Source organism: Pelodiscus sinensis, chromosome 1 (assembly GCF_049634645.1).
Source record: "Pelodiscus sinensis isolate JC-2024 chromosome 1, ASM4963464v1, whole genome shotgun sequence".
NCBI classification, from domain to species: domain Eukaryota; kingdom Metazoa; phylum Chordata; order Testudines; family Trionychidae; genus Pelodiscus; species Pelodiscus sinensis.
The window spans coordinates 234,175,974-234,190,367 of NC_134711.1; the positions used below are offsets into that span (position 1 = coordinate 234,175,974).

Here is a 14,394-nt window from a genome sequence, read left to right on the forward strand (position 1 = left end):
ATAATATCTTGTAAATTAGCAAGTAGTAATTAAGCTGAAAATATATCATGTAAGTATTAAAACAAGGTAATTGAATTGTTTGTAATAAGCACGCATAGCTTGACCTGAAGTGTTCAGATAATTTTTTAAATTATGAAATTCATTATAATTGCAGGAGGAAATTACATGAGAGAGCAATATCTTTATCAAAGAATTCACTGTGGTTCTTTCTGATCTTCATCCCTTTCATGTGGCTTTGAAACCTACCCAGACACTCAGGAAATGAGTGAAGCCTCCTAGCTCTTTTGTTGCATACCAAAAAGCATCAGGTGCATAAGTCACTTCACTCTTTTTGTATGTATGTAGGGAAAATATGGAAAGATTTTAAAGTGTGTTTTAGCAAGTATCCAATAGTGCGGTCATCAGACGCTTTGAGTTGCTTGTTTTCTTTTATACACCTGAAATATGGAGACGTGGTTTGCTTATAGGAGGGACTCTCCCATCTCCCGCTTACTCAGGCTGGAGTTAGTGAGCCACACCTGCTGCAATGAGTTGTCAGCAGGAAGCCAATGTCTCCTGACAAGTCCTAAAACCTCCTAGAAGGGTGGGGTCACCAGCATAGTTACAGGCCATAAGGGAGTCTTAAGAAAACTATGGTAATCTAATATGTAGCTGATAGGAATTTAAATGATGTCTCTGTATGGCTGCTGAGCAAATCTTGTCTGCAAAAAACCCCCAACAAACTCAAAAGTGATTGATGATAGTGGGACATATGTGCTGAGGTCCTTTTGTAGGCCTGGGCCAAAGTTCAGAATGGAAGCCCTGACAATGGCCACGCTCAAATAGAAACTTTCTGCTCCAGGTTGTTGTGCCATTGCTTGTTGTCAAAAAACCACAAAACCCCACCCCAAAAAACAAACCAAAAACAAAACCCCCCCAACAACACACAAAATAAATAAAACCAAACTCCAGACCAAGCCACCGGATCCGGCCCACAGACCACCCTACAGGGACCCTCAAGTACACAGCTGCCCCGGTTTAAAGCGCAGTCCATGCAGATCTCTGCTCTGCAGGGAGTGGGAGACTTCCTGTGATCTCCCCGCCCCCACCCCAATCCTCAGCTCATATTGGCTAGAAACAACCAGCCAATAAGAACTGAGAGATTGGCCTGGGGGACAGGGGCAGCACAAATCTCTTCCCCTCCTCCCCCCCCCCCCCCCCCAGAGCTGAGAGCCACGTGGAGGGAACAGCCTGCAGTTTCACGTGGTCTGGGGCTGCAGCAGGCAGGGAGCCCAGCCTTCTTTAAGGGTGCTGCAGAGTTGTTGGCTGGGAGACAGGGCTCGTCTAGACTACGCTGAAGTTTCGAAAGAGGATATGCAAATTCTGTGGTAATTTGCATATCTTCTTCCAATCTGACTTTCGAAAGCAGAGCTTTCGGCATAGTCTAGGCTATGTCTAGACTATGCTGAAGTTTCAAAAGAGGATGAGCAGAGCTTTCGAAAGTGAAAGTCGGGACGCGTTTTTTTTTTTGGCAACCCCGACCCCCTTTTTTTGAAAAGCTGCTCTTCCTCAAAAAAATGAGGTTTATGCAGCTTTTCGAGAAAGGGGAAGTTTCCGAAAAAACACATCCTGACTACTTTCACTTTCGAAAGCTCTGCATATCCTCTTTTGAAACTTCAGCATAGTCTTGACATAGCCTTAGGTAAGTACCTCCCAGCCAGAGCCTGCCTCTGGCACCCCAGCCCCTCCTGCACCCCAACTCCCTCCCCCAGATCACCATCCAAACCCTCTGCACCCCTGTACGCCAAGTCACAACTCCCTCCCAGACCCTGTACACCTTCCTTCACCTCTCCCTCTGGCCGGAATCCTCTCCTGCACCCAAACTCCCTCCCTTACCCTACACCTCAATCTCCTGACCCAGGTCACAACCCCCTCCTTGACCCAAACTCCCTCTCAGACCTCATGTCATCTCCTGCACTCCAGTCCCTTACTCCTGCACCCCAGTCCCTTACCCCATTTGTCCTTCTGCACCTATCTTCCATCGTAGACTCTGCATCTTCTCCACAGGAAAGTGTGGCTCTTGACCACTTTCCAAAATCTTGGAGTGGCCCCCACCAAAAATTATTGCCCACCCCTGCTCCACACTCACAACAAGAAAATCCCAAGAGTTGAGATTTATATTGCATTAGGTAGACCCTCTTATTTTATAAACATACTTGAAAGTAGGAATAAGAAATCCTCCGGAAAAGGGCTTATTTTCCGGAGAATCACGTCTAGACTGGCGCTTTTCTCCGGCTTATCCCAAGCCGGAAAAAAGCGGCAGCCATGTAAATGCAAATGCCGCGGGGAATATTTAAATCCCCCGCGGATTTGCAATTCCGACTCGTCACATTAGCATCCCTTTTCCGGAAAGGGATGCCATGTAGACGTAGCCCCTCTGTGTTGCTATAAGATTGTTCCTTATTGTGCATCTTCTACTTTGGTCTTATTTTAAACTTTTTCACTTTTTAAAGTGAAAGGGCTTACATTATTTACTTTGCAAATTATTCCATTCTAATACTTCGCATTCCTAGGAAGTATTCCCTGTTAATAATCCTGGGTTTTTTGTTTGTTTGCATTTTTTGCTCCTCTTAATTTTATCTTACTGCTCATTTTTATACCCCTTGTACAATCATTTCTCACTTCAGAAGTATTTGGGGTCTTCAAAAGCTAGTTGTCTCACAACTGCTTAGTCTTTATTTAACCAATTTGCACAATGTATTAATATTTTATGCCATCGTAAGACAATCCCCATTAGCACTTCCATATTTTGCCCTGCTCTTCTCTAAATTTCCACCTAGTCACACCCACTGCTACTGTTTTTAAAAGTACCAGGACTCAGTATGGCCTGATATTCAGTGCAACACTGTTATATGCTCTAATACAATACACAGTTTAAAGTCTTACTGGGACAAAAGTAGGAATATAATTTTTTAGAACTTCTGTAGTTTGGAATCACATATATCACTGGCCAGGTTCTGCAGAGAAAAGTAGAAATATTTGTTGTATCAGAGGAAAGACTAGAGAAGTAAAACTAAAATGGCTTTAGGTTAGGGTTGCCAGGTGTCTGGATTTGAACTGGACAGTCCAGTATTTGAGCTTTCTGTTCGGGAAACAACTTGAGAAATTATAAATGTCTGGTATTTTCTAAATAAGATGTAATGTAGACTGTGATGTAATAGCAAGTGTGTCCGGTATTTTTTTGGAAACCATCTGGCAACCCTACTTTTGGTACATTATAGATGTGTGTACATTTCTGTGTAGATAAGAGAAATGGTTTCCTATGCAATATTCTAAAGGAAAATGTGTTTTTGGGGGTTTGTGTTTTATCATGGTTGATAATCCCCGAGTCCTAAGTTAGTAGTTGAGCGTCTATTCTGTGTTGTTTCAAAAGAGAACTTTAAGTTCAAAAAAGTGTAAAGTGGTATTAAAATAACTTATTTTGAAATAACTCCAGAAATAACTATTTCAAAATAGTGTGTCCACGCTACAGGGAAGCCTCGAAATTAGTCCAAGGCAGGCTCCCTTAGTGTGGGTGTACTACCTCAACTGAGAGCCCCAAGAAGCACTGGGGAGTAATTATTCTGAATGACTCTGGGGAGTAGTTATTTTGAAATAATGGGCTTGGTAGTGTGGATGCTCTGCTTGTTATTTTGAAATAACTCCCTAGTGTAGACCAGGGTTAGGTGAGGTATTTTCAGGCTGTGCAGTTCCCTGATTATACCGCAATCTTCCCAGCAAAAGACAGACTGCCTATGCTTTTCTTCTCTCCTCAGAATTGGTATAATGCCAGCAGAGCCCAGTTGTCTCCAAGTGGAAATGAACCTGGGACCTCTGGAGCTTAGTACATGAGCCTCTACCTCATGAACTAAAACCCAGCTCTTAGCTAAGGCTGTAGAGCAGACTCAATACTCTCTTTCTATGTGGCCACTAGATGGGAGAGTACACTACGCCCACTAGGTATGTGGGTTACATAGGCACACAGTGTAATTGCTACAGATAAGTTACCACACGGCCCTTTATACGCTAGCACATTTATTGTTAAAGTGAAGTATAGTAAAACTCCAATAGTCCGGCACCCAATTGTCTGGCACTCCTGATAGTCCGGCATCAAAATGGCAAGTGCTCCTGTTGGAACCGGGACGGAACCCGGAACCGCTCAGGTCAGCCACTCTCGTGTGTTACAGCAGGGAGGGGAGGTGTTTGGCTCCGGGGAAGGGAAAGGGGAGGGGAATTGGGTTACGCTTGGCGTCCCTGCCAGCTCATTGAAAAGCCGGATACTCAGCGCACGTGCCTCAGTGCCTGGAGGGAGACGTGTGGCTATACCAGCAGCTCTGGGACCCGAGCATAAGGTTGGGGTGGGGGTGGGGAGTATGTAGTACTTCCTGATACTCCGACATATCCTATAATCTCGCACCACCTAGGTCCCAAAGTTGCCAGATTATCGGAAGTCTACTGTAATTACTGAGAAAACATATTAAAAACAATGAAAGAACCTACACACAGGCTAATCAGTTTATCAAACACCATTCCAACACTCCAGGAAGTACTCTGGTTGGTGATTAGACCTTCAAGCCACACACAATGGTTTTTCCCTTGATCATAAATTCATCAAAGTTTAAGCTCAGGACTAGCTCCCACCTCTTATAGAGCTTGAGTGAGTCAAAGACCTTCCAACCCTTCCCTAAGGATTGTGCTTTCCTCCCCCTGGCCTCCTTTGTGGACAGAAAGCCCTGTCTGTTTATTGGATCAGAGGGAAGTCCCCGAGTTAACTTAGGTTTAACTTAGGGTATTTAACTGACAGTCTTCTTTTACTGTTGGTTCTGGGAGCATCCAGTTTGAACCAGTGTCTTTGAGACTCTCACTGTTGGTGGCACCTCTCTGAGGATGTTGACATATGAGTGAATTTGCCTAATCCCCCTCTCGCTGCTCTTAATTCCCAGAGGACTATGGTTCCCCTCCTCGATAGTAATTCATACTTACCCTCAACAGTACTAAAACATTTGCTCTTTCATTACAATGTACTCCTAAAATACTTAAGCATAATTCAATAAGGTTACAACTTTATTCAATGATGTGTGTCCAGATTATTATCGTATCTGTGACAGTGATGCCATACAAAACAGTGGTACTAAATCCCTAAATTGTTTGGTTTGTTGCAGGCATTGTGTCCCTGATCTCCTTGGCTGTCCTGTCGTATGAACGGTATAGAACCCTCACCCTGTGTAACAAACGTGGCTCTGACTATCAGAAGGCTCTGCTAGCAGTTGGGGGCTCCTGGCTTTATTCCTTGATCTGGACAGTACCACCACTCATTGGCTGGAGCAGTTATGGGCTTGAGGGGGCCGGCACAAGTTGTTCAGTACGTTGGACCTCCGAATCAGCTGACTCTGTATCCTATATCGTCTGTCTCTTCATATTCTGCTTGGTCATCCCTGTAACGGTCATGATATACTGTTACGGGAGTCTCCTTTATGCTGTGAAACAGGTAAGCTACAGTAGCTAAATACAGACAGTATACATGACCTGAGAGATACTGCCTCTATGAGCACTCATTTTCCTTTCAGTATCTGGTTTTAAGCGGTGGTACTAATAAGAATGAAAAAAAGGCAGAAAAAGTTTTGGGGACGGAAGATGGACCTCACTAAGTGTTGGGGTTTTTTTTATATAGTTTTTCTTTAATTGAAACAGAAGTCTGGGTATCTCTAGTGCATGCTGGCTCTCAAATTCACAGAATGGAACAGCAAAATGTTAAATATTAAATAAGCCAATGCACTGGAATGAGCCCTGCAGTCAGCTTAACGGGGCCTTCAGTTTCACCTTTCTCCCCCATTTCAGTCCTACATAAATGACATTCTAATATGCTCTGCCTCTTAAAACTCTAGGTCCTAATTCAATACTCATGTAACTCCACTACAGGCAGTGAAGAGGAGTTTGATCTTTTCTCTCTTTGATACACTTTTAAAAAAATGATTTTAAATAAAAAGACTCCTTGGGATTCCCCCTCTCATTACTTTACAGAGCAGCCTGGATCATCTGGCACTCTAAATTTTAGCTTCAGACAAAGCTGGCCGGAAGAAAGGACACAGTGAAATCCTGGCACTGTTGGGACTGTGGTGCAGTGTAGTGATGAATAAGGAATGAGGAGAGAATGCTTAGATCAGGGGTTGGCAACCTTTCAGAAGTAGCATGCCAAGATTTAATTTTCCCCATCCCTCTTAGTGATAACCCTGTGCCCTCACATCTTACCCAGGCATCATCCTCTCCTGCCCACACATCCTTGTGCCCCCAGGACACACACTGTCGGGGCAGCAGTGCTGGGACTCGTTGCTGCCCAGGAGCAGCGCTGGGGCAAGAAGGGACTGTGGGGCAGAGTCAGTTCCTTGCCTGGCCCAGCCCTTTGTTGGGGCTTGTCCCTCACCTACAGGCTACGCTCTGGAGCTCCCCCATGGAAATGGCAGCAGCGTGTGACTGGCCACACCACCCCTATCTGCAGAGCAGCCCAGCCCCACCCCCTCCCAGAGCGGGAGGCAGAACCCATAGCAGGGGGGAGGGTGTTAACCCCTTAGCTCCTGGGAGCTGCATGCCCCAGGGACGTGAAACCCAGCGCAGGGTCATGCTGCCCGCTCTGCTTGCCAGGCTGACAGGCCCCCACACCATGCTGTGAATGCCACAAAAAATCATCTTGCATGCCCTTGTAGCATGCATGCCATATGTTGCCAATCCCTGGCTTAGATTTTGTCTATATGGGGACATTCTGGAAAATTAAGATGAAAGGCATGAAATTAAAAAGATTTAATTCCCTGTGTGGATGCTGTCATTCAGAAGTAAAGTAGCCATAGCTCCTGGTTTAGCTTAATCTTTAGGGATTTGTTTTACACCATTAGTTAATTAGTCTTCATTAATTAACTAATTGTGCCTGTGTACACAAGCTCCTAGAGGTGGCCCAAAAAAGAGTATACAGTAGACACTTGCTATTCTCTCCTGTCTGGTGAGTTCCTAGCAGTTGCTGGGAGCACCGTGAGTTCAGGAGCTATGGGGAGCTCACCCCGGGGATGGGGAGCTGTGGCCCCCAGTATTTGTGGATTTTGCTATTCGCAGTGGTGCCAGGAACGCACCCACCACAAATGGCAAGCGTTTCCTGTATACTCTTAGCAGTGATCATAAAAGTATCATTTTCTTATTCATCTCTTGCTTCGCTAAATCTTTGGTACTGTCACCCACCAGCGGAGCGTACAAATACATTGTGAGGGGTTCTCAACCTTTATCTTTACAAGGCCCCCCTCCAACATGCTATAAAATTCCATGGCCCAGCTTTTTATATAAAAGCCAGAACTCGTGTTAGGAGATAGTAAGGAGGGCACTTGCCTGACATCCCACTCTACAGGAGGCAGCAAGAAGCTCAGTTCGGCCGCGGGCTGCAGTCTCACATGTCACGATTTCAGCTTTTTGCCCTTGGCCCTAGTGAATCTAATCCAGCCATGCTTGGGTAACCCCCGGAAACCTGCTCACATAGACCTCTAGCTGAGAACCATTGGCATATTCCTCATTTTATGAGTACTGCTATAATTACCAGTGTCACTTTACTGGCAGTTCTGTTTTTAAAAATGAGTAATATTCTTCTCACACATACATGGCTGATCTGAACTTGCAATAATGAGCATGTTGAAAGAGCAAAATATTGGAGACAAAGTTCATGTGCAATCCATAGCCACAATGAATTTAGATCCAAAGGGATTTCTGCAGCATGTGGTATAGAAAAACTATAGATTTTATTGGTAATTGACCATAACAGAGGTATGAACCTTCTACTGAGGCTTTTAAAAAAGACTGGTTTCTGATTAAATCAGAAGATACTTAGTCCTGCAATGAATGCTGAGTACTGGACTAGATGACCTCCTGAAGTCCCTTCCAATCCTATGATTAATGACTTTATGGAATCATTCAATGGAAAACATTGGGACATTTAGGTTAGAGATACATGGATTTCTTGTAAATGGTGGAAATGGGAAGGAGTCAAACTGGAGTCGTGCATATTTTTTCAGTAAGCTAAAATTAATTCAGGACAAAGGAATAACCGTATTGGATTAAATCATCAATACATAAAATACATATAGATCCAGCTGTACATTAATGGTTTAATATTACATATGTATCAGATAAACATTGGACTGCCAGCCATAGCATCTAATTCACATCCTGTCAACATTTAAAAAAAAATCTGAATATGATTCTTATTGCTGAAAAGTAATATAACAAAATCCTGACTGCATTCATAATGTGTGCTTAATGTTCAGTGGCATGAATTTGCTGTAATACATTCATGTAATATGACTTTTCAGAAGATTTCCATATGGTTTCTAGCAGGCCCAGCTGAAGAGTGTGCGGGGCCCAAGGCAGCACACTGAGCCGCACGGCTGCGTGGCTCCCAACTGGGTGGGTGGGGCCGGGAAGCACAGGGCCCTGAATGTGTGGGGCCCAAGGCAACCGCCTTGCCCAAGGGCCGGGCCTGATTCTAGAAGTTTCTACCATAACTTCTTTACCACTTTCCATTTTTTTCTATAGCAATCTTTCTTATAAGATAGAGGGATTTTTTCCTCCAGTTTCATGTCATCTAACTATTTGTAATCTCACTCTACGTAGTTACCTTCTGTAAAATGCTAGGCAACATTATGGTTGAATATACAGATGAGCTGGGGGGTGATAAGAAATTGGCTCCTTTCTATACAGAAATAAAGGCAGTATTTTTGGTAATAGAAAAATATTTGAGAGGTTACTAATTCATTTTAATGTTGTTACTTTTTAAGTAAGGAAAAGAGTCCACTATCAGAAAGCAGAACAATATTCTTATTTTATAGATGAAAAGGTGAGTGTTTTTGTAACATTACCAGTAATATGTTAGGAATAATGTAGGTCTGCAGCACACTATAATAAGTAAAATAACTATGCTGTAGCTGCTGGCAAGTTTTCTAAAATATGCATTATTACATTTTTATAAGCTATGAAAGAAGTTTGTACATTAGAAAATTACATGCATAAATTATATTATACCCTGAGATTAGGAACACAGGAGTTATGCCACTTTTAATCCTGTCATGTTAATTCATTAAAGTAGAAGAAATATCTTAATAGACATTGAATAGATAATGCAAGGACTGGCATGGTGCCTACATTTTATTTTTAGGGGCTGTAATTGTGGGTCTACTTTTCTCTTTTCCTTTTGAAAATGTAACAGGATATTGTAGTTTTCTGGTATACTAGGCATTAGTGCTCTGTGTAGTCATGTGTAAGTAATTCATTGGTAAAATTTTGCAAGAATTTCATTCACAAGTAGGTGTTGTAAATGATACCAATTTCCAAAGAATGTAATAAACTTAGAGAAAGTTACATATCAGTAGAATCTGTGTATCAATATTGGAAAAATACCTTTTTGAAGCAAATAACATTAAATATAACTAAAAAGATGACATCTATTTTCAGTATGCCTCTGATTTAAGGGTCTCGAAGAGTTTTGGACATTTTTTTTAAAAGTATGTTACGTTAGGACAGGTTTCCTGCAAAAATTATACTGGATGGCTGGGATTGATTGGTTGGTCAGACTATGTGCTGCCAGTCTCATGGTAGATTAGGAATGTGTCTCATAATGGGGGGCTACATATATTTACATCTTTGTGTATATGAACTTCCATATGCCTGCATTTCAGTACACACACTCAGGGGCGGATATAGGGCAGGGCGAGCAGGGCGGCCACCCCGGGCCCCGTGCTTCAAGAAGCCCCGCACATGCACTGTGGTGCCACCGCGCATGCGCCGTGGCAAAGGGGGGCCCTGCAAAATTGGGCTGCCCTGGGCCCCGCAGAATGGTCATCTGCCCCTGCACACACTGACACACCACATCTAGAAAATATTCATTAAATGTCACACTGTCTGTTTTAGAGCAGGGAGGTTTGGTAAAGGCTGCAGGTCAGCAGGCATGTCCTCCAGACAAAAAACTGAGCAGTGTTATTGTTTTATTATGTCTTTCATAATTTATTAAAGAATTAAAAGGAAAGTATTATAGGAATTCCAGATTAGAACCAAAGAAATAGAAGGGGATATTGAGAACACTAGGTGGATTTGAAACTTCCGAAGTTGGTAAACAATGTCAGAGATCTGAAGATCAGGAAAGATTGTGAATTGGTGATTTATGACTGCTTCCTGTGCTTTATGGCCCTATTATTTGAAACAGTTTAAAGTCAGATTACATACACAGTCTTTTAAAACATTCAGGAATGCATAAAGAAAGAATATTTTTGAGAGCTTAGCCAACTGTCAGGCCCATTTGGATATGATAGACTTTATATGAAGGCTGCATTGGGAAAAACTGTTCAAGTGAGTCAGTACTAAAATATATCATCTTCAAAAGATTAATCAAAGGAGGGAGGATAGGTAAAGTATAGATTATTTCATCACACAGTATTATGCGTACTGTATGCCAACATTTGTGGATAAACTTGGTGGTCTAAACTCTCCTTCTTCTACCCTTTTTTCCTCTTTCTTTCTCCATGCACTTTGCAATATTCACCCTCCCAGCCCACTGTTCAAAGTGTGATCCAGCACTGGCTTGCAGGATCTCACAGAATACTCAGTTTTTATTCTCCTCATTGGGTCTGTCATTGTTGTGGAGGGGAAACGACTGTCAGCAGAGTATATACTGAAAGCAACACTTAATACCCAGAAATCTCCCCCTTCCTTTGCTCCCCAAGCGTGTTAAACAAGACATGTTTATTGGCAATTCTGATTTAGAATGCTTATTCACAGAATCACTAACCACACCAGCCATAATGAGTATGACTGCCAGGGTGAGGGAACAAGGAGAGACTTGCTTGGGGCATGGAACTGAGTATAGGGCAATGGCCCTAGCCTGAGTTTCCAACTCATGGTGGTGGTTTTAGTTCTCATTTCTGAAGGTAAGGAAGGCAGAGAGAGAGGCTATGTCTACACTACAAGGTTTTTGTGCGCAAAAACTGGCGGAGTGTCCACACTTCAAGCGCGTTCTTTTGATAGTAAATTGACAGGACAGAGGGCTTTTGCCGGTAGAGTTATTCCTTTCCTCATGAGGAATAACTCCTTTTTGCACTACAGCTTTTGTTCAAAAAGGCAGGTCTGGACACTCTGGAGGGGTTTTGTGCAAGAAACCCCTATTGGAAAAAGCACAGGTGCTCCGATGGCCATTCTGTGAACGGCAGTCACAGCTTTCTTGTGCAAGAGTGTCCATGCAGTGTGGATGCTCTCTTGCACAAAAGCACATCACTTTTGCGATGCACTTTGAGGTCTGGACGTGCTTTTGTGCAAGAAGTTTTTGCGCAAGAACTTTTCCGCAAAAGGCTTCTTGTGCAAAAACCCTGCAGTGTAGACAAAGCCAGAGAGAGAAAGCACGGTTACTGCTGGTGTCTCAAAGTTACCTGAGCCCCTATACCACTAGCCTGTTTAAGGCAATGATGTCTGCTGAAGCTGTCATCAATTAGCATTGGAAAGTGGTCTACTGTGGAGGAAGAAATGAGGCTGCAAGCCATAGAAACTTTCAAGGGAGGAATGGAGGTACCTGGTGAAAGTTTCATTGCGTCTGAGGAGGCTACGAGGGACATCACTGTGTACATACACCAATTGATCTGTATCTTTCCATCCTACCTTAGAGGATAATAGACAGTTGTTCTTTCTTTGTTGTATCATTCCCTCTTCTGGTGGAACTAAACTAATTATTGAATTTTAACTGTTCTGAAAGGTTTGGGGGACTGATAACTGTAATGGGAAATTTATTTACACACTTACCTGAGATTCCTTCCCCTGCTTCAGGCGTGCCCATTCTCAACTTCATGGCTTGCAGTGGATTAAAAAACAGGTCCTGACTTGTAGTACAGGTGTATTCTCCCCCAGCTGCCTGCCCTTTAGGCTCCTTGGATATACCAATAGTATATTGGTCAGGAGCACTTTGTCATGGTGACTTCCCCACCAAATATGGCATGCAGCTCTTCGTAAAAGCTGCCACAGGCCCCAGAGATCCAGTATCTCCATTCTGCTCCAGGCCGGAGTGTGTCCAGAGTATGTAAGCAGTATGGTTAGCTGGGTGGTTGCACACAACAATGGAGAGATGGTAGTTGTGCTTGCTCAGCTGGACAATTAGGAAAAGGCATTTCAGAAATGTTCAGGGATTTTGGAGTGGGAGGGGCACTTTCAGACTACATTACCCCTAGACAGTGTAGTTCATGACTGTAACCAAAGCAGTCAGTATGCAGTATTGTGGGACAGAAGTTGGAGAACTGTTAGGTAACGCAGTGTCTGTGCTCACACTGGCTGTGTCTATGCTGCACAGTTATTTCGGAATAAGCTATTCCGGAATAGTTATTCTAAAATAGCTTATTTCAAAATAGCACATCTACACTGCAGAGAAACCTCAAAATTAGTCCAAGGCATCCTTCTCTAATGTAAACATGTTATCTCAATTTAGAGCCCCAGGAGGAATGGCCCTGTTGAGGGGCTATTTCGAAATAGCAGAAGTGGAGCATCTACGCACGCCTTATTTCAAAATAACTATTTTGGAATAGGCATTATACTTCGTAGAATGATGTTTACAGAAGTTGGAATAAGCCTTCTGTTATTTTGAAATTACAGGCAGTCCCCAGGTTACGTACAAGATAGGGACTGTAGGTTTGTTCTTAAGTTGAATTTGTATGTAAGTCGGAACTGGCGTCCAGATTCAGTATAATGCCTATTCCAAAATAGCTATTTTGGGTTGGTCCTGCCGCCCGCGTCCTCCGCGGCTTTGCTCCGCGTCTCCCTGGTCTGCTGGGGGCCTCCCCCCCAGCAGACCAGGGAGACGCGGAGCAGTTTTTCTCGTCCTGGAGGACGCGGGTGGCAGGACCGCGGCATGTCTGGGCGGTCCTGCCACCCGCGTCCTCCGGGGCGAGAAAAGCCCCGTTCGTAAGTACGGATCCGACATAAGTCAGATCCGCGTAACCCGGGGACTGCCCGTATTTCGAAATAAAAGAATTGCTGTGTAGATGCTCACATAGTTATTTTGGAATAACAGACATCATTCCAAAATAAGTTTGCTGTGTATACACACCCACTGTGTCCACCTAGACCTGATACAATTCTGCTTGGGAAGATAGTCTTACTGGTTACGTCTAGACTGCATCCCTCTGTCTACAGAGGGATGCAGATGAAGCACATTGAAATTGCTAATGAAGCCGGGATTTAAATATCCCGTGCTTCATTAGTATAAAAATGGCCGCCACTTTTTTCGACATGTTTTGTCAACAAAAAATGGCAGTCTAGATGTGGATCTTTCGACAATTAACCCCTTTTTTTACAGTTCCTGTAAACCTCATTTATTGAGGAATATAGGATCTGTCGAAAAAGGGTTTATTGTCGACAGATCTGCGTCTAGACTGCCGTTTTCTGTCGACAAAACTCCGAGTCGAAAAAAGCGGCAGCCATGTTTATGCTAATGAAGCACAGGATATTTAAATCCTGGCTTCATTAGCAATTTCGATGTGCTTCATTTGCATCCCTCCGTCGACAGAGGGATGCTGTCTAGACACAGCCACTGTGTTGGTGTAACAGTGCCCTTACCTTGGTATGAGACAGCTTTTAAGTGTAAACCTGTTAACAACTAGGTCAATACAAGGTGGTTTATGTCAACCTGAGTTTGTAATTTATACCAGGCCTTTGTGAAAGTTGGAGATTTTTAGGGATATTTTGGATCTGTTCCTAAGCCAGCTGAAGTGTTTGTGATGTTTTGCCACTAATTTCAGTAGGCTCAAGACCAAAACTGTTCAAATCTAGTTCTTCAAGGTTAAGGTGTGGTGTGAGTTCTGAGTGTGTTGGCACTGATGACTCTGTTCAGCTCCAATGATAAGGCTTCCTTGTAGACTTTACTTCATTTCTTCCCTAAGGGCTTCATGTTGCTTCTCTCCCCCACAGTCTACAAGGCTGGTTATTATCCCTGTTTTATGGCAGAGAGGGGCAGGAGAAACAAAGAAGTAACCTACAGAAAGAACTCTTTGAAGTTTTCTTTATCTGCTGAATAGCAGTCTCTTGCATATTCTTTCCTGCTCCTTATAACCTCAACTTTCTCTTTAAGAAGATGAATATAAAGCAAGTGTTAATTAATCTTTGAGTAAGTTCCTATGTTCCTGACTTTGTAGTAAGGCCTATGGAATTAAAAGGTTGTTTCTGCAGACCTATAAGGAGAAATTTTTAGTTCAGTTAGCTCTTAAAGATATAACTTGTACTGTCCTTATACTCTTTCTGAGTTGTCAGTGGTGGCCCAGTAAGAGTATGCCTACACAGCAGCGTTATTAGTGTGGGTCTACACTACAAGCCTTTATTTCA

General features: G+C 43.2%; 1 protein-coding gene across 5 annotated transcripts in view; it reads left to right on the plus strand.

The window, feature by feature from the left end:
- Positions 1-14,394, plus strand: part of LOC102452866 (pinopsin-like) — a 159,834-nt gene that overhangs the window by 32,578 nt on the left and 112,862 nt on the right. For all 5 annotated transcript variants that reach the window (XM_075917861.1, XM_075917870.1, XM_075917840.1 and 2 more), the window contains one exon: positions 5,181-5,506. In XM_075917861.1, coding sequence (XP_075773976.1) covers positions 5,181-5,506 — 326 coding nt within the window. The remainder of the gene's footprint in view (positions 1-5,180; positions 5,507-14,394) is intronic.